We start from the raw sequence: 27,218 nt of genomic DNA on the forward strand, positions 1-27,218 counted from the left end.
AAGACAGACAGAAGCAGTGCCAAGCTAATAAAAAAAAATTCACTATTTACAGAAAGATGGCAACAACAAAATTTAATACCATGTGATCTTATTTACTGGTGGACTGAAAGCTCTTGGCTAGAAGCAGAGAAAATGTACCACCAACATGTTATTTTAAAAAATAAAATTAAGTGCAGAGGTCAAAACGAAGGAGCTGTGTGATTAAAGTAACCTTAAAACACCCCTGTAAGGATCACTTTAAAAAGATAATTCCCCCAGAGGAATTAGGGCACTGAGAGTGTAAACATGTGAGCTGTACAACACCAAATACCAACCAAATTCATTCATAGTACTTAGTTATACAAAGCCAGCATGATCTTTTGTAACACATTGTTTATAATAATTAAAACACAATCCTTACCATGCACAACTTCAAATATATAACAAATATTTTTATTTTGAGATACAGGGTATTTGTTTATGAATTATAAGACTTATATACAATGAAAGACACACCTCCACAATCAAGTATCTTTATATGCTTTTTAAATGCAATGACCTTATTCAGACTTTTCTGAATTGACCATGTCAGTTTTTAAAATTCTCTAAAATAATGCCATTTTATGATAAAATACATTTTTGCAAAAATTCAGAAATGTAGTAACATTTAATGAATATGACCAAGAAAAGTATCTGTAAGCATGTGCCAAATGACTTAGCACTTTTTTCCAGTTTTATATTTAAAAAAATTGCAATTTGACACTAAGCCTATTTTAAAAATATTGTTACACCGATTCATCTCAAAATGCACTATTAAGTCCTTTTGCAAAATACTATCATATATAACTGTGAATGTTTTTGCCCAGAATTAATGGAAGAAAATGTATCTTCTGCACAGTTGAACATTTTCTAAGACTAATCTTCATCACCCAGTATTATTTCTACAAAAGCATGCAATACAAAATACACATGAAAGCAGCTATCTTAAACATGATTTTAATACAATTTACCCTTGAAGCTGATTCATCACTGCCTCCAGTTTAATATGCTGTTACATACAAGAAGTTCCAGTATCCCTTTTCTGATTGACTTAAAAAAAAAAAAAAAATCCCTGAATAAAACAGAAGCCAGTCTGTGACTTCTTTGGGCATTTCTGTAGAACATTATCGACTAGGGAGAATACACCTCTACCCAAACTCATAATTATAGAATACAACCTGAAACAGATCTGAGACAAATAAAAATACTAATTTAAAATTTTTATGTTGAAAAGGGCAAGAAAGGGTGAATATTAGTATTTAAAAGGATACTGTGACTTTAACAACTGTAAACTTTTGTTTTAGGAGGCTGTGGCAGACAGCTCTACGCTGCTAGGTTTTTAGCTTGTAAAAAAATGCAAACACATCTTCATTTGTAGAATAATGTAGAATACAAAAAACACAAAATGATATGGAGAAAACAAACACAAACAAAGAATGCTTATCTAGAAGGAAAGCTGTAGAACCAACTTGTCTGAAAGTATAAAATAATTTTAAGCAACTGCTGAAGAAAACCCTGATACAAATTTCAATTTCTTATCTTGTTTTTTAATGACATGAGCTTTTTTTAAATTAAAATGGAGAAAGTAGAGACTTTCAACCCAACTAAAATAATGCCAACAAGATAAGCTTGCATAGAAAAAAATTCCAAATTATTACTGGCTACATGTTTTAAAAATCAGAAATGCAGGTATTATAGTGCAAAACCATGGCAGCTGATGATGTCTTTTACTGCCTCAGGTCACAAAACATACTGTAGAACCTCCAGTTATCACAGTTTCTGGTCGCACAATGAGTTATTTATACCAACTAGAAGCAGTGTGTATGTAGAGATGGGCCGCACATATTAACGAAGCTTGAGATCATCACCACCACCTAAATTGGAACCAGGACTAGGGTCTTGTTGTCTTCTTGCCTGCAATGACAAAATTATAATATGAAGTCAAGAATGTGATTTGAAAACTTAAATGATACATATATAAGATATTCAGACACAGTGTTACATAAGAAATGGTCATACAATTAAAACTATATATGACCATTTTATAATATTCAATAATAATTATTTTATATTCAAAAGGATATTGTAAGTATGTACTACATATAAAAGAAAAAATCTATGGTTTATTTTTTAGAATCAGAGGCTTAACTTTTACTACACTAATATACACTAATCATCTTAGAAGCAAACTTTTCCTTTTAGTAATAATAAGCAACAATTATATATATGAGGCATTGTCTTAAGTACTCTCCAAGAATGAACTAAATAGTTACCAACAACCTACAATAGGTACCATTATTTTTCCCCATTCTATAGAGAAATTGAGTGGCTGGGCGTGGTGGTGGTGGTGGTGGTGGTGGTGGTGGTGGTGGTGGTGGTGGTGGTGGTGGTGGTGGTGGTGGTGGTGTAGTACACCTTTAATCCCAGTACTCCAGAAGAGGCAGGGATATCTGTGATCAAGGACAGCCAGGGCTGTTACACAGAGAAACCCCATCTCAAAAAACTAAAAACTAAAGAAAAAAAAAAAAAAAGAAAAAGAAACTGAGTCACAGAAATATATATGCATTATTTATTAATTAACTGAAAAACAAGACAATGAATTTAATCTCTGCTAAATGAATTTTAACTAGAAATCTCAAGAAATGAAATAAGTAAAATTAAAAAGAGTGCAATTTGTTGGGCAGTGGTGGCACACGCCTTTAATCCCAGCACTCAGGAGGCAGAGGCAGGCATATCTATGAGTTCAAGGACAGCCAGGGCTATACAGAGAAACCCTGTCTGGGGGGGGGGGGGACGACAACAAAAAAACCCCATGGATCAAATCCAAAGGTTATACTGTTCACAAAGAACTGTATTGGTAGGTTAGTGATTTATAAATATATAATTCAGATTGATTTTCCTTAGTGTTTCTTCATTGCTCAGCCCCTTTCTGATCTTTATTGACTGAAACCAGATTCCTAAATCAGTCTCTGTGTGTGTCTGCAGAATTGACTGGTCTTTACAGCACACTTAACATTGATTATGTGTGGGGCATAATTTGGTTTTCTGGTGCATGGGCACCTGTAAGTTTTTAATCTCAGCTTGAGTATTCTAACTGAAAAAGGGTATGCTAAACTGAGCTGTGAGAAGTCTGCTGACAAAAATGGCTTAAATCCATCTGCTAGAGGAGTTACTGCTGAATTTTATTTTGTTTAGAGGTAAATAAGGCAAACTGTCTTTTTGTTGTGGTTAATTTGGCTTTTGGGTTGTTTCCTTTTTTGGTTTGTTTTTTTGGGCACAGTGTCTCCTGGAACTTGCTGGCTGGCCCAGACTGGCCCCAGATCTGGCTGCCCTGCTTCTAGATGCCATTACACCAGGCAGTTGTAGAAACAACACTGTTCTTAACTGATGACGTAGCTCTGGATTGTCTAACAATCCAACCTTAGGGCTGGTTATAAACCTACCTTAGGGCTGATTGTGGCTCATTTGTAGAATGAATTCTTAGTGTGCACAGGGCCCTGGCTTTGATGCCTAGTGCTAAAAAAATAAAATTTGAGCTTGCAGTATAAATGAGACTTGAGCCTTTATTTGGAAGGTCAGGAATGTTCTTTCTCTAATAACTGTTTTTGAAACAAGATCTCTTTTGCTCAGGTGACTGGCCTTATACTTTTTTTTTTTTTTTTTGGTTTTTCGAGACAGGGTTTCTCTGTGTAACTTTGCGCCTTTCCTGGGACTCACTTGGTAGTCCAGGCTGGCCTCGAACTCACAGAGATCCGCCTGGCTCTGCCTCCCGAGTGCTGGGATTAAAGGCGTGCGCCACCACCGCCCGGCTGGCCTTATACTCTTGATCTTCCTGCTTCAGCCTTCCAGGTACCAGAATCTAATTCTGTGTGTCATTATGCTCAGCCTAAGTAAGACCTCCAGTTAAATGTAGTTTTTTGTTAAATTTGTTTTTTTTAATAATTTATTTTTCTTTTATGTGCACTGGTGTTTTTTGCCTGCATGTATGTCTGTGTGAAGGTGTCAGATTCCCTGGAATGCGAGTTAAAATTGGTTGAAAGCTGCCATGTGGGTGCTGGGAATTGAACTCAGTTCCTCCGGAAGAGCAGCCAATGCTCTAAACCTCTAAGTCATCTCTCCAGCCTCTGTTAAATTTGTTTTAAAAAATGACATAAATGATAGAAAAATTAGTCGATGCTTTAATACACAATTCCAGAAAATTAAGCTAAATAAATCACAGAGGTAATTGTAATTAGTCCCAATTGCTGGCATATAACAGAACTGACTAAGAAGAAAGTGGAAGTGAAACATGGTGGCCTGGTCTAGACAGAAAGTGACAGAGATAGAAGTGTTCAAAATAACGATATCTTTAAAGATGAACCATCAGAATTTGTTACTGGGTACGGGGAAAAGACACGTTAAAGGTAACCCAAGGTTTTCTGCCTAAACAACTGGCAAAATGGAGTTGCCATTATCTAACACTGGAAAACTTACATTGAAGGAACCAGGTTCTGGTTACAAATAGATGTTTGTACTTAAGTCAACATTCGGAAGGATTGAAAAAGCTTTAAAGTACATTAAAATCTGTGCAAGATTCTAGAGAATATTGCCATGTGGGGAGGCTAGTGAGATGTCTCAATGATTAAAGGCACCCTCTGCCAAGCCTGACTACCTGAGCTTAGTACTCCATGTTTATTGCTCTTCCAGATGACTGTGTTCAGGGCCTAAGACCCATGCCAGGCAGCTCACACCATCTGTAACTCTATCTTCAGGAGATCTGACTCCCTCTCCTGGCTTCCATAAGCACCTGCATGCACAACATCCACACATATACAATATTGAATATAATAAAAACTAAATATTTATTTTTAAAGTTGTACATGGCCGAAAGGGGCACCATATTATATATTGCCAGAGTGTCATACATGATATTTTACTTGATAGATGTTTTCTTTTCTTTTTTTTTTTAAAGTAAATATTTATTTATTATGTACAGTGTTCTGCCTGAATGTATGCTTGGATGCCGGAAGAGGGCACCAGATCTCATTATAGATGGTTGTGAGCTACCACGTGGATGCTGAGAATTGAACTCAGGACCTCTAAGAAGAGCAGCTGGTGCTCTTAACCTGAGCCATCTCTCCAGCCCTGATAGATATTAAGTAATTTGTCATAGGTAATTTAAATAGGATGTTCATTCTTCAGTGAACCTTGAAATGCTCAGTGTTTATAATTATTGTTTCTTAATTGTTAAATACTATTATAAAGATACTTAAATATGTTATAAGTTGCACTTTTTGTTTGTTTTTTGGTGACAGGGTTTCTCTGTGTAGCCCTAGCTGTCCTAACTCTCTCTCTCTGTAGACCAGGCTGTCCTCAAATTCACAGAGATCCACCTGCCTCCCGAGTGCTGGGATTAAAGGCATGTGCCACCACGGCCCGGCTTATTTTCAAATTTTATTAATGATAATGGAATGATTTAAAATAGGTGACAGTCACCAACAGCTGAGGGACACTTGTCTAAAGCATCCCATATTTTGGTAGAAAGCCTGGAGAACAAAAAGTAAAGAAAAGAAATTTCCTTGGCTTGTGCTGTGAGTTTCCATTTACCTTGTGAGTAAGGGACTAAGGAGACTCCCTGTGCAGGAATGAACAGTAGGAGCTGGAACAGGGAAGAGCGAGAGTTCTGGGAGATGGAGGGAAGATGGACAGGCTGTCTGAAGGAGACAGAGAAACAGACTTAGCTCCTGTGACTAGCTTCCACAGAGAGGACTTTGAGAAGTTATGCTACCAACTTTGGCTGTCTTTCTTTTTTTTTTAAATAGGGTCTCACTATGTAGACCTGGCTGGCCTCAAACTCACAGGGAGCTCACCTGCCTCTGCCTCTTAAGTTAATTTTGGCCATTTCTAATGTAGGTTGGCTGTTTTAGAGGAAACTCTTCTATGGGTAGTAAGCTACACTAGATAATGACAAAGACGTCCTCCCTGAACTCACTCTTAGCATCAAGTCCATAGTTTGTTCTTAAATTAATCTAGACATCTCATTACAGACCTCTTACTACCTATTCTTCCTAGAACTTTTTTGGTACAACATCATTCAGAAATACAGCAAATCTAGTTTCTAGGAGGTCACTGCAAGATGAATGTAAAAGAGTGACAAAGTAGTCACTAGTCAGGACTTGGAGAAATAGCCAAGAGCAGGGTTTATTAGTTAAATAAGTCAAAGGTTTTGGTTGACTGCTATTTTTTTTAATTAGCCAGTAAACAAACATGGAAAACTATTCATAGAAAAACGCTTTAATAATTGAAAATAGCTATAATTCACTGAGTATGTACTATATATAAATAATATCCTTCTCATACCCACTTTATATTTGATACTTGGCTAAAAGTATAAGAGATCTGACTTAACTCATTATACAGATGATAAGCCTGCAACCAAGGATCAGTGATAGCTAGACACTCATAGGGCAAGTAAATCTAGAAAAATTTAATTACACTATCCCTAGCTACTGCTATTTCTTCTTATTGCTAAGGCTCACAGATACAAAGCAGAAGTTTTAAGTTCCTGACTTGGATGCACTTCCCCCTAACTCATTAAAAAGGTAAAAACTAGGCCAGAGACACAGCTCCATGGGGAAAGGCACTTGTCAACAAGCCTGAGGTCAACCCCTGGGATCCACATGGTGGAAACAGAGAACCAATTCCTATAAGTTGTCCTCTGACGGCCATATTTGCACCATAGTGTAGGCATGTACACATATAAATGTGCACACACACACACACACACACAAATACAGATACTGATTTTTTTCTTATACAAAAATGAGTATTTTGTACAAAGTTAAATGTGCTGTTAATGCAAACATTGAGGAATTTAAAATACATAGAGGCTGAGATATTCTTTTTACTTGGACTACACAGGCTCCAAAATCATGCATAACACCAGTCCAAAAAAACACATAAAGCACCGGGCAGTGGTGGCACAGGCCTTTAATCCCAGCACTCAGGAGGCAGGGGCAGATGGATCTCTGTGAGTTCGAGGCCAGCCTGGTCTACCGAGTGAGTTCCAGGACAGCCAAGACTGTTATATACTTTGTCTCAGAAAACAAACAAACACCCACATAAAGCTTTTGCTTGTTTGATTTTCAATCAAAATTTTCTTGGTTTGCTGAGAATTAAACTTTAAGAGATAGAATATTCAGTAATTATTAATCCATTCCATGATATTAAAATAGCTTTTTGCTAACACTTTATAATCTAACCAGAAGAAAGCATTTTCTAGACAATGCTAGAGAAAAAAACTGCTGTAGTGCCCTGTAGATGAATTATATGCTAATAGTGTTCTATTAGCTTAGGTTAAGAGGACAATCAAACCAAAAGCAGTCTCTAGCAATAGAAAATACAACAACCACTACTAGACAGAGAAAGGAGGCATTTTTCCAATTCATTACCAAAACACTTCCCAGACTATGCAAGCCTGGGAAAATGCTACCTCTGTAGCCAGCAGAACCAGGCAAAGTTCAGTATTTTTGGTTGTTTGGGAACTTATTGACCATCACCACCACCAAAAAGCCACAACCTAAAAGTCTGGCAAAATATCTTTGTGTTTCAGTCTAAAATTAGAGTAAGCCCACTTACGGGCATCCCAGACACATTGTGAGCCAAATACTAGATTCCATGAGCCTCCATTCAAAGCACAGATACTAAAGGACAAGGAGAACAAGCAACTTTTGAACTGTCAGTGAAACAGCAACTAGAGACAGAACTGGCTTAAACCAGGTGTTTATTACCAGCTGTAGTAATCTGAATGAGCAAGGTCCCCCAAAGGGTACTGTCTGAATACCTGGTCTCCAGTTGATAACTGGGATGATTAGGAGATGTGGCCTTGCTGGAGGAAGTATGTCACTGGGGTATGCTTTAAGGTTTCAAAAGACTCCTGCCATTTTTGAGTTGGCTCTCTCTGCTTCCTGGTTCCTGTAACTATGCCTTTGTTCTGCCTCTGAAACCTTAGGGTCAATGAAACACTCTCTTTTAAGTTGCTTGGTCACAGCAGGTCATAGAAAAGTATGCTCATTCTACACACCAAAGGTCCTCAAGTAATCTACATCTTCTGGGTTCCCTGAAAACACTCTCTAGGAACCCCAGAGGAAGACCAATAATCTCTACTCTTGCTTTGACTCAGCAACCTTTTCCTCTTTTATATACTGGGGGCACATTACAACATATCAAATGAAAAAAGGTGTTTACTGTTTTAAAAGTAGCCTATTTACCACAGGCTATCGTGGCAATATACCTATAATGCCAGCATTTTGGAGGCTAAGGCAGAGGATCAAATGTTTGAAACCAACTTGGGCAACACAGTGTTACTCCCACTCAGTAAAACAAAACAAAGAAAGCCTATATGCTAGTACATGCAGATAACAAATTAAATAATCTTCTGTTTTTATTATTTAGTTTTATGCTAAGAGCAATTTTTCTGTTTTTTTAAAAATTTACTTTTGATTTATGTTCTGTGTGTCTGTACACACACATGCATGTTGGTTCCTCAGGAGGCCAAAAGGTGGCGCCAGACCCCTTGCAGCTGGAGTTAAGGGATGGTTGTGAGCCCTCTGACTCCCAAAGAAGCTACTGAAAACCAAATTCTAGTCCTCTGCAGGAGCAGTAAACATTCTTAACTGCTGAGCCTTCTCCCCAGGCCCCTAAAATCAAATTTTCTTCCTTTCTAAATAAGGAACAGATGCATGTGATACCAGTCTCATAAAGTACTAAAGATATATAGTCAAAGTTAAGCCTTCCATTTAGAAAAAAATTATTTTAAATTATGTGTATCTGTGTGTGTCTTTGTGTGATTCTGAGGACATTAATGCAGGTGCCCAGGAAGGTCAGAGGCATGGGATCCCAATGGCTCTGGAGTTAAGAGGCAGTTGACACGAGCAGCTAGCATGGGTGCTGAGAATTAAACTCTGTAAGAACAGTTAGCATTCTTAATCGCTGAGCCATCTCTTTCCAGATTCCCTATGACTTATTTATGGGTATATGTCTGTGTGTGGGTATATGCATGTATGTGCAGGTATCCATGGAAGCCAGAACATGTCAGATACCCAGGAGCTAGAGGTTGTTGGGAACTGAATTTGGATCCTCTGCAAGAGCAATCTGTGCTTTAAATACTGAGCCATCTCTCCAGCCCCAATACCATCCATTTTCCCACCTATCCCTCATATCTGGTTTCCAGTTTCAGTTTCTTATGTCACCTACTACTCACATTCAAACAAACATATTCATCTTAAAAATATGTATAGGATAAGATATTAGACATAATATTGTGTACTGTTAGTATCTCATTTTATTTTAAGATTATTTAACAATATTTGGTTAAGGCTACTAAAATAAATCTTTTTGCCAGTTCATTTATCATTTGCCAAGTCAATTAAAAGGTAGACAAAATACCATACTAGTGAAAGCCTCGTCCTAAAAAGACAGAAAAAAGCTAGGCAGTTGTGATGCACACACCTTTAATCCCAGCACCCAGGAGGCAGAAGCAGGTGGATCTCTGTGAGTTCGAGGTCAGCCTGGTCTATAGAGTGAGTTTTATTTTAGGACAGCCAGGGCTACACAGAGAAACCTTGTCTCAAAAAACAAACAAACAAATAAAACAAACGGCAGCAAAAAAAAGAAATGTTAAATCCTACCATGAATGATGGATAGAAAACATTTTACAAGTGTCAAACTGGAAGCATGTACAAGAAGTCTTACGCAAGGAATTTCATATAAAGACAACAGTGAAAACTGAAAAGCCTTAAGCCACCAACCACTTGAAATTCTGCTTCCAACCAACAGAACGATAACTTTACATAAGTATTAAATGTTCACGAGCAGTATCATTACAACTTTAGTATGGCAGGGCTAGAGATTTCAGAGGTTATTCAAACAGTGGTGGACACCCCTAAGCTTCACTGCTGCCAAAAACCTCAGCCTTCAAAGATCATTTCTCAGTGCCACCCACGAGTTACCACTGTTCCCTGGCCCTCGTTTCCAGTCAGGCACCAGGACCACCCACTAGAACCAATATTATTCTTTTCTGCCTCAGCCTTTCTTTTCCAGGGAAAATGATTTCTAATGTCGCCTGGCAGATTTTATTTTTCAGCTTAATCATCTTTATTTCCTATTGCTAGACTATATTTGTGTAGACGCCTGGGTTAGAAGACTATGGTTTAATTCCTTGCTTTTTATTATACTAGCAAACTATTTGAAAGACAGTATACCAATTTTTCTGGGAGTTTTGTTTTTACAAAGTGTTATAAAAATGAGTTAGATGATTATTTAAATCCAAAAGATATTTGATTGTGTTTTGAGAAAGGGTCTCATTATGTAGTCCTGGATGGCCTGGAACTTGCTATGTGGATTAAGTTGGCCTCAAACTGCAGAGATCCATCTGTTTGTCCCTCTGCCTCCAGAGTGGGTAACCACACCCAGCCCCAAAGATGTTTAAATTATAGGGAGGAAATGTTTTCTTTCAGGTTTTTTTTTTGGGGTGGTGGTGGTGGTGGTGGTGTTAAAGACAAGGTTTCTCTGTGTAACAGTCCTGGCTGTCCTGGAACTCACTTTTGTAGATTAGGCTGGCCTCACACTCACAGAGATCTACCTGCCTCTGTCTCCCAAGTGCTGGGATTAGAGGCGTGCGCCACCACCGTGTGGCCACTGTTGTTTTTTTAAAAGAGGTATATAGTCAGCAAAATACACACAAAGTACTGCAAGACACACAGACCATAAACTCCTCCTCGGTTGTCAGTGTGTACTCTGGAGACAGACTCCAGTCCACTGTTTTTATATGACAGCTCTCTAAAACGAACTATATTTCAAATTATTGCTGTAAGGACTAGGGCAGTGGTTCTCAACCTTCGGAATGCAGTGACCCTTTAATACAATTCCTCATAAAATTATTTTCATTGCTATTTCATAACTGTAATTTTGCTGTTATTAATCGTAATGTAAATATCTGATAAGCAGGATATCTGATATTCCACCCCTGTAAAAGGACTTTCCACCCTCAAAGGGGTCGAGGCCAACAGTTGAGAACTGTTGGACTAGCGGATCTTAAATCATTGATGAAAATTAACCGTTTTCTCTGTCTTCTAGGTTGTAATGCTTTAGTGCCAAATACACTTTAGAGAACTAAAAGGATGCTCTATCAGCCAGACAATTCAATTAACTGGAGCCAACACCGGGCAGAGCTTTTAGCACTAAGGAAGCACTTTAGAGCTATTATTTCGGTCGGCACACGTGGCCTGAGTACCACATTAGTGTTTTATAAGTGTTTCTCATTGAATTGTGACAACTTCTGTAATAAAACTGGGGCTTGAGAGAGACTGGCAAGTGACTGAACAGGAATGTGAACTGGGCCTGACTACAAAGCCAGGCTCTCAACTGCTGATGATAACAGAATATTCTATCTGAATGACACATTATTTGACACCTCTGTCAACAGGTTTTACTTTTGTGCACAGCCCATCATAAAAACACCAAAATATTTTCAAGTGGCAACACTGTAAATTAGGAAAAATACCAAACTATTTAAAATAGATAATTTGTGTTGGGCACAGTGGCATACATTTAATCCCAGCACTAGGAGATTCTCTGGCAAGAGGGTCTAGTCCAGGGCTACACAGTGAGACATGCCATAAACACTTTATACAATAATTGAACTCAAGAAATATAAGAAAGCTTCCTAAGTAACTGTCCCATTAATTCTCAGTTATTTCTGCAGAAAGACTGACCACACTCTGTCTTGGCAAGCTCCAATACTCGTTCATTCCTTTGCACAGTCTTCCTGCCGGGAAAGCCTTCCCCAGTCTATCTGGCAAACACGTTCTTTTGAACCCTCCAAGTATACTCTGTGAAGTTCCCAAGCAGAAACTTAAATGCTCTCTCTTCTGCACTGCACTATGTTCTTTTGAACTGTTTTTATGTAAGTTTTAAGTAAGACACCACAATTACCGGTTTTTACACCCACTTTCTGCCAAGACTGAAAGATGTGCAAAGGTCTATGTCTACTGAAGAGTGCAGCACAACAAAGGCTACTATTTAACCAATTAACATAAATCGATAAATTTAAGTAAGTATCTTTATTAAAATCTTTGCAGAAGCCAGGAGTGGTGGTGCACACCTTTAATCCTAGTCCCCAGAGGCAGAGGTAGTGCAAGTAGATCTCTGTGAGTTTGAGGCCAGCTTGGTCTACACAGTGAGTTCCAGGACAGCCAGGACTATATAGACACCATGATGAAAACCAAACCAAACCAAACCAAAACCAACAACAAAGCCCATAGCTCTCAGACAGGTAGAATAGAACTGTTCATTCTTTTTTTTTTTTTTTTAATCTTGACTTTTCAAGACAGGGTTTCTCTGTGAAACAGCCCAGGCTGGCCTCAAACTCAGAGAGACCCACCTGCCTCTGCCTCCCAAGCGCTGGGATTAATGGGGTGCGCCAAAACCGCCCAGCTCATTTTCTAAGTAAACACAATGTATGAACATTGTGGTAGATAACTCAGGGGACATAAAGAATAAGAGTTTCATTTTATGGGATCTCAAGGAAGGGAAGGACAGATACAGAATTATAGTTGTTTCAACACCTGGCTCAATAAATACTTTAACAGAAATAAGAAGGTGGCTGGGAGTGGCAGCACATGCTTCTACTCCTAGCACTTAGGAGCTGGAGTCAGGAGGATCAATAATTCAACTGATTCTCTTTATACAGTGAGCTCATCTGGCTTGTGCTAGAAGAGACCCTGTCTAAAAAACAAACAAAAACCCACAGCAAACACACCACAAGAAGGGAAAGTAAGACAAGAGGGGCAAGAGGAGGATGAAAAGTGGTCCAAGGCAAGAGGGAGGCAGAAGAGAAAACAAGGGAGGAAGTAATTAAGTGCTGTGGAAACACTAGAGGAGGGTCTGACATCACTTAAGCTGCACCTTGATGAATGGGTAGAAAAGGACATCTCACAGAGTACAACAAGCAAAATGGTAAGTAATGTAAGAAAATCAAGAACTGTATGCCGGGCGGTTGTGGTGCACGCCTTTGATGCCAGCACTCAGGAGGCAGAGGCAGGCAGATCTCTGAGTTCGAGGCCAGCCAGGGCTACATAGAAAACTGTGTCTTGACAAAAACAAAAACAAAAAGAATCGTAAAAGCTTCAAACACACACAAAAAACCAAAACAATCCCAAGTATTCGTGTGTGTGTGTGTGTGTGTGTGTGTGTGTGTGTGTGTGTGTGTGTATTGGTGTATTTATCTCTATACTCTTCTAGCTAAAATTTCTAGCGATAGACTCATCTACTGTCAGTCCTTTAGGTAAATTAACCCATCAACAAAGGAATCTATCAATCATTAAAAGACACTGAATCTTATTTAACTACACAAAATAACCATTGAGTAAGCTGGATATTAGATTTTAGAATTATTCTAAAATAGATAAACACAATAACACAGAAAAGGAAATAATGACAGCAGTTGATATCAACTTAGTGCCATATACTCTAAGATGCTTTCCCATCTTAGACTCTGAGATAGTGTATTTTTTTTTTTTTTTTTTTTTTTTTTTTTTTTTTGGTTTTTCGAGACAAGGTTTCTCTGTGTAGCTTTGCGCCTTTCCTGAAACTCACTTGGTAGCCCAGGCTGGCCTCGAACTCACAGAGATCCGCCTGGCTCTGCCTCCCGAGTGCTGGGATTAAAGGCGTGCGCCACCACCGCCCGGCGAGATAGTGTATTATTAAAAGCCTTTTATACATGAAGAAACATCATAAAAAGGTGAAGTATGTTATTGCAGGTAACAAAGTAAGTGACAGAGTCAGAGTCAGAACTCTTGCTCCAGGGCCTGGGTTTCTAACTATCTTTTAGTGGACAGACAGACACAGACACACAGACACACACACAGTCAGAACTCTTGCTCCAGGGCCTGGGTTTCTAACTATCTTTTAGTGGACAGACAGACACAGACACACACACAGTCAGAACTCTTGCTCCAGGGCCTGGGTTTCTAACTATCTTTTAGTGGACAGACAGACACAGACACAGACACAGACACACACACACCCTCTCTCTCCTGTCATAATTTAAATACAGTATATAAGTAATTTTTGTTCTTGAAAATTTTTCTATATTATACAACACTGACTTAAAAACATTAAAAAAATTAAATTGCAGCTAGGCGTGGTACCGCATGCCTTTAATCCCAGCACTCAGGAGGCACAGGCAGGTGATCTCTGAGCTTGAAGCTAGCCTACAGAGTGAGTTCTTGGACAGCCAGAGATACACAGTGAGACTTTCATCTCGAAAAAGCAGAAACAAAATTAAATTGTGTTAAAATACATATAGCATCTTAACCATTTTTATGAACATCAGTAGTGTTAAGTACACTCATATTGATGTGCAACAAATGTCTAGAACATTTTTATCTTGCAAAACTTAAACTCTATACCTATTAAAACAGCCACTCCTCATCTTCGTGGCAACAATCATTTAATTTGTGTTTACAAGTCTGACTACCTTAAGTAATAACAGTGACTTTAAAAAATGTATCATGTGTATGGGTGTTCTGCATGCATGGATATGTATCACTTTTGTGCCTGATGCTCTCAGGGTTACAGATGGTTGTGAGCTGTCACAGAGTCCTGGAAATTGAACCTAGGTCCTCTGGAAGAGTAACCAATGCTCTTAAGTGCTGAGCCATCCCTCTAGCCCTCCTTTCCTTCCTATATACATCTTTGTCTCTCAGTTACTAGTGTTACAGGAGGGTCACCAAGCCCCTTAGACTTTTAGGTGGTTGCAGGTAACCCAAATTGCTTTAGTCCGACTTGTTTTAAAACTATTTTTATTTTTTTGGTTTTTTTCAAAACAGGGTTTTTCTGTGTAACAGCCCTAGATCTCCTGGAACTCGCTTTGTAGACCAGGCTGGCCTTGAACTTAGAGATTCCCCCGCCTCTGCCTCTATTCTTACGGTATTTTGAAAATATTAAGCTGTCCTCTAAAGGGTTACACAAATGACAAAGTCTATTCTGTTTCAAAATGATGGACCAGCAATGTGGCTTACGTGATAAAGCATCTTGCCTAGCCCTCCTCAGGACTCAGGTTAAATGCTCAGCACTATGAGAAAATGAACAAAGAAACCTACCCTGTAATTTTCAAAACCAAGATAAATAGTATAGAAAAACAGAAAATAGTATTAGCCTCCGAGGATTTTTAGTAATGTTTTAAATAATGTTTTGATAATAAACTGTATTAACAAGAGGCACTTTTTACAAGAAAGTGTGTGATGGCACACAACTGTAATCCCAGTACTTAGAAATTGGAGGCAAGAGGCTGAACAAGATATTTAAATCAATGAATTAAAAGAAAATATACCTTATTATAGTAAAAGTTTTTTTATGAAGATCAATGAGAAATCAATACACAACCTTAAAACATTTTTACAGCAATTGCATACAATAAATTCAAGCAAGAATATATAACTTTTAAAAATAAAGGACAAAATTAAAACATTAAAAAACGTTATGCATAAATATCACAAACATATCCTGAGAGTTTGGGGAAAGTACTAACCAGTTACTGCCAGCAGCTGTGAAACTCTCACCTCCATTTCCTCCCGGTGAGACCTGTCTCTATCCTCAAATTCGCGAGTTCTTCTTCGAGCCTCTTCGAAGGCCTGTTGTGCTAATGCATCTTCCTGCTGTCAGAGTACATGAAATAATTATTTTAATTTTGATTTATATAAAAAATTAAATTTTGGGATTTTTTAAAAAAGGAGACCAACTGAAGAGTAATTCTGAAAATACTAATACCAATCCCCCATCCTACCTAACTTCAGAGGTACTTTTACTTTATTTTGGAGTCAGAGTCTCATTATACCCTTGGCTATTCTGAAACATGATCCTCCTGCCTTAGCCTCTCCAGTGCTGAGATTATGGACGTGTGCCACCACATTCTAACAGAAATCTGAGACATCTTTGACTTGTAACCCTTTCCTTACCTCCATACACTGGATTAGCATACTACCTATTTGCTTCTTATTGGAATCTTTAATCTTCCCTTCATTTCTATAAACATTTTCTTGATTTGGAACCCAAAGAGCTCTTAGCTAGAGAAGTCTCCCAAAGACTGCTCCTGGTCCCTTCTGTTACTGCACCCCACTCCTCTCTCTGCCATCCACGTATACCTAAAGCACAATGTGATCACAATGACTCTTAATTTTAAAAGCTCCCTCACTGCCTATATTCTTCAGCTTAAAAATTTCAACTTTTGCCAGTCACATACCACTTAGTATGCATGCTATATTTTTGATGGTACATCTGCAGAAACTAAAAGATCCAGAACAATACCAAAAAAAGTTATCAATGTTCATTTTCCTAGAATCAGTACAAAGGCTGGTCATGTGACTTCTACCAATGAGATAACAGCACAAGGCACCTAATGAGGTTTCCAAGAAGGCTATATGAGAAATTTCAGGCTGGAGAGATGGTTCAGTGGTTAGAGCACTGGCTGCTCTTCCAGAGGACCTGGGTTCAATTCCCAGTACCTACATGGCAACTCACAACTGCCCGTTATTCTAGTTCTGGGGAGCCCGATGCCCTCACACAGGCAAAAGTGTAAGCAAAACCCAATGCAAATAAAATTTTTAAAAAATCATAAAGAGAAATTTCACCATTCTTCCTTCCTGGGAACTGACACAATGTTCAGAGACTTAGCCATCTGGCAAATTTGAGGCTAGAGCTGCAGGTTAGCATCAACAGGAAGAGGAAAGGACCTGGGCCTCTGATAATATAATAATAAATACTATACCACGCCTGACTATGCTAGATATCTTGCTGTGTGCAATAAATTGTCACTGTTATAACGTTAATATTTATAATTTTCAGCTGGGCCATGGTACGTTAAGTCTTTAATTCCAGCACTCAGGAGGCAGAGGCAGGCAGATTTCTGTGAGTTCAAGGCCAGCCTGGTCTACAGAGTGAGTTCCGGATAGCCAGGATTGTTATACAGAGAAACCTAGTCTCAAAAAACCCAACCCAAACCAAACCAAACCACCACCACCACCACCACCACCACCACCACCACCACCACCACCACCACCACCACCACCACAACAACCACAACAACAGCAAAAAAAAAAGAAAGAAAAAAAGGAAAAAAGTTGTAATTTTCATTTGCAGTATCTATAATTTAAAGGTATGATCGTATGATCAAATTCCCATACTTGGGGCTAGGGATAGAACTTAGTGGTGGAGCATTTGTCTAGCAAGCACAAGGTTCCAGGTCCAATTTCTAGCACTTAGGAGTGGGAAAGCACATTTTTTCTTTCCTAAAGTTTTATGTACATGGGTGTTTTGCCTGCATACATGTCTGTGCACTACTTGTGTGCCTGGTGCCTGTGGAGGCCAAAAGAGGGCACTGGATTCCCCTGGTATAGGAGTACTCAGTTGTGAGTTGCTATATGGGTGCTGAGAATTGAAACTGGGTTCTCTAGAAAAGAAGCCAGTTCTCTTAACTGCCGAATAATTTAGCCCCTAAACACATTCTTATGATATACCTGCTAGTGTTAGGACCCAAGGCAAGATACTTAATTTCTCTAAGCCTCATTAAATTCATATAAAATATGGGCATAGTAATATTTCACATCTTTGTTACGAGTAAACAAGACAACACTGTCTTAGTTAGGGTTTCTATTACTACGAAGGGACACCATGACCAAGGCAACTCTTATAAGGGAAAACAGTTAATTGGGGCTAGCTTACAGTTCAGAGATTTAGTCCATTATCATCATGGCAGGTGGCATGCAGGCAGACATGGTGTTGGACAAGGAGCTGAGAGTTCTACATCTTGATCTGAAGGCAGCAGAATGAGAGTCTGTGTCCCACATACATAGCTTGAGCATATGAGACCTCAAAGCCCACCTCCACAGAGACACACCTCCTCCAATGAGGCCACACCTCCTAATAGTGCCACTCTCTATAGGTCAACTATTCGAACACATGAGTCTATGGGGGCTATTCAAACTACTACAACACACTAAAAATACTTAAGACAGTATTCAGTAAGTGCTTTAAGTTACAAGCACTTGTGGATATATAAAAGCCACATACTTAACTAAACATAATTATTCATGTCTACTATACTTCCAGAATATTCTATACAAGCCTGAGGTACCTAGAAAAGAATGTCGGCCATTCCTAAGGCATTCTATTACCAGTGAGGTATCAACTGGGACATACCGGCTAATGACAAGGTATCCCTTCTGTTACATTCATTTACTTACTTTTTTTCTCAAAATTTATTACATTTAGTGTATGTGCACACATTTGTGCACACGTGTACACATATTGCAGCTTAGATATAGAGGCTAGAGAACAACTTGCAGGGGCTGGCTCTCTCCTCCCACCACGTGGGGCTTGAGAATCTAACTCAGGTCACCAGGCCTGGTGACAAATGCTTTCACCCTATGCCACTTCACTGTCCCGTATTCACCTTTTCACTTATTTCACAAGTATTTGCTTAGCTTTTTTATTTTATTTTTTCTTAAGATTTACTTACTTATGTATACAGTGTTCTGCCTGCATATATGCCTGTATGCCAGAAGAAGGCATCAGATCTCATTATAGATGGTTGTGAGCCACCATGTGGTTACTGGGAATTGAACTTAGGACCTCCGGAAGAGCAGCCAGTGCTCTTAACCTCTGAGCCATCTCTCCAGCCCCCTTGCTTAGCTTTTATTACGGGTAGGCCATTGTGCTTAGTGCCATGAATAGAACATGAGGCAATATTGTTTTTCCTCAGATAGCTGCTGGGGTTGGTAGCCAAAAAACAAAAACAAAAAAACCAAAAAAAAAAAAAAAAAAAAAAAACCTAATTAACAAATCAACATAGTTATCAACTGTGATTACGTACAACAGGGGGAATTAGGAGGATAAAATGAGAGTGTACACAAGCTGTGACCTAATTCCCTAAGAAAGTTATTGGACACTGTGTGCTCTAGAAATGGGCATAAAGTTTCCCCATGAAATGACTGAAAAGTACTACGAATTGCTGCAGAAAAAATGAGCCGGGAAAGATTTAGTAGTCCTCTATTTCCTAGTTCCAATTTCTGTCATGGTCTTTTCTGGTGACAATTGAGATGCATGTGGAGTGAATAGAATTCTCACTCTTAACAAATGGTAAAATGGGAAAGCTGATAGGCCTCATCCTTTAACACTTTCCTTTTAAGGATACTACCTGCTAATAAAATTACCTGCTCACCCATGAAAGGAGACTAATGGCCAAAGACATTAACTTTATCCAGCCTCAGGCAATGGTTAGAGGAATTTGCAAAATTTTACTCTCCTGGGCCATGTGTCATACTAACTTACTATTCTATATGAAAACATGCATAAAACAGCCAGATGGGGTCAACACAACAAAGTTGGAGTGGGCCACTGTGGCATGTACCTGTAACCCACAATGTGGGAAGCTGAGGCAGAAGGATCATCTGAGTTTTGGAGTTAAGACACCAGCCTGAACAGTATCAAGAGTCTTCAGAAAACAACAAATCAAGAATAGAGAGATGACAGACAGCACTGGCTGCTCTTCCAGAAGACCCAGGTTTGAGCCCCAGAGCCCACATGGCAGCTCACAAATATTTGTAACTCCAGTCCCAGAAATGTGATGTCCTTTTCTGGTCTCTATGAGCACAAGACACGCATAGTGCACAGATATACACACAGGCAAAATATCCTTACACATAAACAATAAAACCCTCACACATACACACAAAAAGTAGGCTAGAGAAATGGCTCAGCAGCTGAAGTACCTGCTGTGCAAACAAGAGGACTGGACCACACCTAAAAAGCTGGGTACAGCATAGCACATCTGCCAATCTTAGCTTCAGGGAGTGGAGACAGGTGGATGTCTGAAGTTCACAGCACAGCCAATCTATCCAAATTGGTGAATTTCAGGTTTTATGAGAGACAGTTTCGAAAAACAAGGTAGAGAACAATAATGGAAGAAGACCTCCATTGTTGACCTCTAGCCTCCAAGTGCACACACACACACACACACACATATGTGCACCAACACCAACACCGACATATACACAGAGACAGACTCACTCGAAAACAACAGCAATGAAAGAAATCCTAAAACAGGTTCAAAGAGAAGGGTCAGGAAGTAAAAGAGCTTCTGTCAAGCCTGGTGACCTTACTTGATCTCCAGGACTCACATGGAGAGAAATGAGTTCTGCCAAGTTGTCCCTTGTCCTTCAAATGAACACGCATGAACATGTACACATGCATACACACACACAAAAGTACATACATAAAATGTAATAAAAATAATTAAACCAAGACATAGTTAGGTATCCAAAATCCCCATGGGAAATAAATGTTTAACAATCTGGCACAGAGCAGATGTAGAAGAGTCTGACCAATCTTGCTTCAGTGATTTTACTTTATTTCCTAAATTTATAATTTTAAGTTTGGTGGTAACATCTTTCTTCAGCAATGGATTTTAAAACGTGTTTAATGAAAAATTAGTAATCAAATTGTAAGAAAGTTGGTGGTGACTATATAATTTGCACAAAATATTGACATTTACTATTCTATGAAGGTCAGAATGATGTCACACATGGAAGAAAAGTCAAAGGAAAGCAACTTGCTCAAAGGCAGTCAATGAGCATAAATTTTGGCAAACGGTGCATTTCTTTAACTCATTACTCTGTAGAACACAACTTTTCATTTAAACCATGACTCTTCCCAGTTAGTTCTACCTACACTAGAAGACATCTGTTTTACATCAGTGCCATCTGGTACTTAAATGAGAAATGCTAATTTCAATACTGGCACTCATGTTGACAATGCAAGAGTTGGTGGAACATAACGATGCTCTTCTGCTGGGTGTGGTGAAAGAAAAAATCAGGAGTTTATGGTCATTCTCAGCTACATGACGAGTTGGGCTATATGAAACCCTATCCCAAAATATAACAATGTTCTTTCTTTCTTCCTTTTTATTTTTTTCCAGACAGGGTTTCTCTGTGTAACAGCCCTGGCTGTCCTGGAACTCACTTTGTGGACCAGGCTGGCCTTGAACTCAGAGATCTGGCTCTGTCTCCCAAGTGCTAGGATTAAACGCCTGTGCCACCACTGCCTGGCTACTAACAATGTTCTTACTGAGTTATAAAATACAAAGTACAAATTTATTAGATACTTCTGGTACATAGCAATACAAACAAAGAACTGAGATGTTCTGCTAATCACTTATAATTCAGTTATACAACTTATAAATACCCTTATATAACCACGATTAAATAACCATTCTATGTAGAGTGTGTGTGACACGTTGATGCTGGATATAAAATTCACCACGGAGCTGAGATTGCCCATTGGTTAGGTATGAGGAGTTCAGTTCCCAGCACCCACACCAGGCAGCTCACGACTGCCTATAACTCCAGTTTCAGAGGTCTTCTGACCTCTTCAGGCACCAGATATGCATGTGGTGCACATACATAAATGCAGGCAAAAGAAACACACATAAATCTAAAAACTAAGTAAAATTCATCATGAGAGTAATATCTTTGGTACTTTAGAAAATTGGGGGGTACTGAAGAACTTCTACAATGTCATTCATTCATTTGGGTTTTTGTTTTTAAAGATAGGGTCTCACTATAAAGCCCTTGCTACTGAAGAACTTCTACAATGTCATTCATTCATTTGGGTTTTTGTTTTTAAAGATAGGGTCTCACTATAAAGCCCTTGCTAGCCTGGAACTCACTATGAAGAGCAGGCTAGCCTTGAACTCACCAAGATCCACCAGCCTCTATCTCTTGGGACTAAAGGTGTCCATCACCATACCAGGCTCTTTCTTTTTCTTTCTTTTTTTTTTTTCTAAACATTTAATTCTTTTTTTTTTAAGATTTACTTATTTATTTATTATGTACACAGTGTTCTGCCTTCATGTGTCCTTGTAGGCCAGAAGAGGGCACCAGATTTCATTATGGGTGGTTGTGAGCCACCATGTGGTTGCTGGGAATTAACTCAGGACCTCTAGAAGAGCAGTTAGCGCTCTTAACCACTGAGCCATCTCTCCAGCTCTCAGTCCATCTAAAAGCGTTTTCTTATACATGCTTTTTCAATTGTTTCTCTCTCTCTCTCTCTCTCTCTCTCTCTCTCTCTCTCTCTCTTCCCCCCCCCCCCATAGTATTCTGACAAACCAAGAAAAAGTATTGGAAAGAATCATTTAGCTGGGCGGTGGTGGTGTACACCTTTAATCCCAGCACTTGGGAGGCAGAGGCAGACAGATCTCTGTGAGTTCAAGGCCAGCCTGGTCTACAAAGTGAGTTCCAGGACAACCAAGGACTGTTACACACAGAAACCCTATCCAAATGCCTCCCCTCCCCCAAAGAAAAGAAAAGAAAAGAGAAAAGAAAAGAATCATTTACTGGACTTTTAATTTCCTACCAGGCAGACACGGGTAATCCAATGATTAGCCAGCTGATTTCCAATGAAGGACAGACTCCCAAAATTAGGACCAGAATGTGGTCCTCAATACTTTCCAGTTTATTTATTATGAGCATACTCCTTGTGCTGGTTAGTTTTCTGTCAACTTGACACAAGCTAGAATCATCAGAGAGGAGAGAGCCTCACCTGAGAAAATGCCTTCCATGGAATCAGGTCGTAGGCAAGCCTTTAGGGCATTTTCTTAACTGATGATGATGGTGGAGGGCCCAGCCCACAAACCCTTTCCTCCCCAACTTTGGGTAATCGTGCTTCATTCACAGCAATGATAACCCTAACTAAGATATTACTACTATTTATTTATTTATTTATTTATTTATTTATTTATTTATTTATTTATTTATTTGGTTTTTCGAGACAGGGTTTCTCTGTGTAGCTTTGTGCCTTTCCTGGATCTCGCTCTGTAGCCCAGGCTGGTCTTGAACTCATAGAGATCCGCCTGGCTCTGCCTCCCGAGTGCTGGGACTAAAGGCGTGCGCCACCACGGCTCGGCTACTCTTTATTTTTAAAAAATATTTTACTACATTTTGTTTTGTGGGTGTGTACATGTGCATAGGAATTGGTTCTCTCTCCACCACATATATAGGTCCTGGAGATAAAACTCAGGTCCTCAGGCATGGCAGCAGGTGCTGGTTACCTGCTAAATCACCTCAAAAGTCCAAACATACTACTCTAAAGATTAGGGAAAATAGTTCCCCAAAGACAAGATTAGGAGTTAAATAAAAGGACTATCCCCAGCAAAGCCTGAAATCACCCTACCTGGGCTCGCTCCTCATCAAACTCCAGGCAACCCATACCATCCAATCTGTGGAGATCAATCCAGCCCTTCCAGATAACACATACTCCATTCAGAATCATGGGCGCCTTCAAGTATACCTAAACAAAACAACAAAAAAACATAAAAAAGACAGTTGAAAACCAACGAAAAGTCATCAGACCTGAATTTTCTTCCCTTAGAATTCTTTTAATTTTTAAAAAAATGTTTAATATATATGGATTTTTTTTTTTTTTCGAGACAGGGTTTCTCTGTAGCTTTGGAGCCTGTCCTGGACTAGCTCGGTAAACCAGGCTGGCCTTGAACTCAGAGATCCACCTGCCTCTGCCTCCCAAGTGCTGAGATTACAGGCGTGCCCCATCAGTGCCTGGCTGGATGTTTTATCTACATGTACATCTACACACCAGAAGAGGGCATTGGATCCCACAGGACTATAGTTTTTTTTTTTTTTTTTTTTTCCCGAGACAGGGTTTCTCTGTGTAGTTTTGATGCCTGTCCTGGAGCTCGCTCTGTAGACCAGGCTGGTCTCCAACTCACAGAGATCTGCCTGGCTCTGCCTCCCGAGTGCTGGGATTAAAGGCGTGTGTCACCGCTGCCCGGTCCATAGGACTATAGTTATAGACGGTTGTGAGCTGCCATTTGGGTGCTGGAAATTGAACCCATGACCCCTGGAAGAGCAGTCACGGTGTTTTCAATAGCTAAGATATCTCTTTAGCCCCAGACACAATTTTTTTTTTGTGTGTATATGAGTGTTTTGCCTCCATGTATATCTGTGCACTTCATGCATGCAGTGTCCATAGAGGCCAGGAAAGGGTGCTGGATCCCTAGAACTGGAGTTACAGATAGTTGTGAGCTACCATGTTGGTGTTGGAAATCAAACCTGGGTCCTCTGAAAGAACTGCCAGTTTTCTTAACTGCTGAACTATCTTTGCAGGCCCCAGATATGAAAATATAAAGGATTAAGCTTACTTGTCAATCTTGCAGTTTTCTTTTTGAGAACATATGATGGCAAAATTAAGAATTATAGGAAAAGAGTATATATATATATATATATATAATTAATTTTTAAAAATCTTTTTTTTGAGAAAGGGTCTTACTATGTAACCCTGGCTATCCTGAAACTCACTATGTAGATCAGACTGGCCTTGAATTCACAGAGATCCTCCAGTCTCTGCCTCCCGAGTGCATTACCATGCCTGGCCTGGAAAGACTTTGGTTTCATTCAGTAAATTTTTTCTTTTTGTGATGTCAGAGATTAAACCCAGGGCCCTGCATGTGAGAGAGCTATATCTCTCTAGCCCTTAGAATTTTATTTCCAGTTACAATTCTTCTAGACTACTTTAAAAAGAAAATTTCCTAGGATTTGTGAAAGGACTGGGAAATGGCTCAGGTTTCCCCAGCACGTGCAAGGTCCTGAGTTTTATCCCTTGTGTCACCTACTGGAGAGGGGGTAGAGAATGTGTAAAAGTGTAGGTAATTTTTTTTTTTTTTTTTGGAGACAGGGTTTCTCCATGTAGCTTTTTGGCTGTCATGGAACTCACTGAGATCCGCCTGCCTCTGCCTCCCAAGTCCCAGTATTAATTCTTAATTAGTGGGAATGTGAACTCCCCCCACAAAATTATTTCCGGTAAGATAAAGAGAGCTCTTATAACACACTAATACACATTTCTGCTTGTATGTTAGAAAATTACCCAAAAGGAATACTCTGGGATGTTGTAACATCTTAAGTCACTGAAAAATTTAAAATATGTAACCCACTCCATGCTTTAAGTTTAAAAAGGTATCAATAAATGCTATTTCAAATTTGCTGAGTTCAAAACTATTCACCTCATAAACTTTTAGTACTACCAGAAAATTCCAACATCCTTACACGCTGAGGTGACTTGAATTTTTACAGTTTTATATTTTTTTTCTCTAAAGATAACCAATACAGTCACCAAAAGTTTTCAAGTAAATAACACTAGAGCAAAAGTCACTTTAGGTAGAATTTCCAAACTGAGATTTCCACATTAAATCTCACATTGGCTGATTTTTCTCAAGAATAAAGATCCAAGTAGAAAGGACGGTTGCTACTACTACTCAAGACACAGATATGAAGCAAGAGAGAAATTTACCATAGTTCCTACAATCTTCTCTGCCCTAATGTCAAGCTGCTATGGATCTCAGGATGGCTTTGAACTCAGAATCATTCTGCTTCTACCTTAAACTCTGAGACTACAGTCAAGAGTCACCATATCTACCAGGCATGGTGGTGCCTCCTAGCACTCTAGAGGCAGGTACAGGTGGATCTCTGTAAGTTCAAGGCCAGCATGGTCTCAAAAAACAAAACAAAACAAAACAAAAAACAAACTAAGGAGGGAGAAGGGAATAGGAAAATGATATGATTATATTATAATCTCAAAAACTAAATAATTAAAATAAAAATAACAATTAACAGTTTTGTCGGGTTTTGAGAGAGAACTTCATGTAGCCCAGCTGGCCTTGAACGATCCTCCTGCAACTACCTCTCAAGTAATGGGATTAGAGCCCTATGTCCACCATACCTGGCTATTTAAAAAATTTTTTTCGGGGTTGGGGATTTAGCTCAGTGGTTGAGCGCTTGCCTAGCAAGCTCAAGGCCCTGGGTTCAATCCTCAGCTAAAAAAAAAAAAAAAAAAAAAAAAAAAAAAAAAAAAAAAAAAAAAAAAATTTTTCTTTGTATCTTTTCTACCTCACTTAACACAGGCTTCTGAATGAAAATCAGCATAAATTTAAATCATTCACTGCCTTAAAAAGCTATCTGAAATTCAGAGGACATGGAGCTTCAATGAATTTTCAAAACTCCAAATAATCATCTTCATAAGTGAGATTTTCATCTACATATATAAAGTATGTCTCATCGGACTAGTCTAGGGTTTTATGAACAAAACTGGCATTTTTATTACTTACATGACAGAAAAGTGGTAGGAGTTTCTCATTTTAAGAGAAAAACCTGGCACATCTTTAATTGCAGCACTCAGGAGGCAGAGGCAGGTTGATCTCAGTGAGTTCAAGGCCAGCCTGGTCTACAGAGTGAGTACCAGGGTAGCCAGAGCTACACAAAGAAACTCTGTCTGGAGAAAACGGGGGTGGGGGGGTGGGGGGGTGGGGGGGTGGGCCGGGGGGGCCGCCGACGGCGGCGCGCGCCTGAAAAGCTGGAAGCATCCTTTTATCTTTATTCAATTTAGCAGTCTCCTGAGCAAAGTTTGGATTCTTGTTTTCAGAGATACTTAATAAAAATGTCAGTTTATAAATGACAGAAAAGCTAGAAAAACCAAATAAATAAATGATAGAAAAGTTATTCCTCAGGTACCTGTAAACATAAATCTATAAGATTTATGCCTTTATGCTATATATGTATGTTTTTCTCCTTATGCTAAGAACCTTTTTTTTTTTTTTTTTTTGGTTTTTTCAAGACAGGGTTTCTCTGTGTAGTTTTGGTGCCTGTCCTGGATCTCGCTCTGTAGACCAAGCTGGCCTAGAACTCAGAGATCTGCCTGATTCTGCCTCCCGAGCACTAGGATTAAAGGCATTTGCCACTGCCACCTGGCTAAGAACAACCTTTTTTAAAACCAAGGTTTCAATAAACCACACTGAACCAATTTCTACTTATAAAAGAAGACTCTCAAAAAGCTTAAGGTTCTATTTCTCCTCCCATTTGAGCAAGGGAAACAGTCTACAGTTATAGTTAAAACCGTTTAACCACACATTTCCTTTTGTTCTGATAAGTGTTCATTCCTTTCCACATTATAAATGTTATTTATTTATCCTTTTTTGAGACAGAGTGTCATGAAACACAGCCTGGCCGCTAAATTGATATGTAGCTGAGAGTGACCTTGAACTCCGGATCCTCCTGCTTTCATCTTCCTTGTGCTGGTAATCACACCTACTCACCACCAAG

General features: G+C 39.1%; 1 protein-coding gene across 2 annotated transcripts in view; it reads right to left on the reverse strand.

Annotated features, from left to right (window-relative positions):
- Positions 1–410: 410 nt before the first annotated feature.
- The window catches only part of Cbfb (core-binding factor subunit beta), a 47,583-nt gene continuing 20,775 nt past the window's right edge, over positions 411–27,218 (reverse strand). The window contains exons 4-6 of one of the 2 annotated variants that reach the window (XM_059264185.1): positions 23,284–23,400; positions 15,621–15,716; positions 411–1,932 (exon numbers count right to left, since the gene is read on the reverse strand). In XM_059264185.1, coding sequence (XP_059120168.1) covers positions 1,864–1,932; positions 15,621–15,716; positions 23,284–23,400 — 282 coding nt within the window. In that variant the 3' untranslated portion in view covers positions 411–1,863. Of the gene's footprint in view, positions 1,933–15,589; positions 15,717–23,283; positions 23,401–27,218 lie in introns of both variants that reach the window. The other variant, XM_059264186.1, reaches the window with a different exon arrangement.

This window comes from Peromyscus eremicus, chromosome 5, assembly GCF_949786415.1.
Source record: "Peromyscus eremicus chromosome 5, PerEre_H2_v1, whole genome shotgun sequence".
Taxonomy (NCBI): Eukaryota; Metazoa; Chordata; class Mammalia; order Rodentia; family Cricetidae; genus Peromyscus; species Peromyscus eremicus.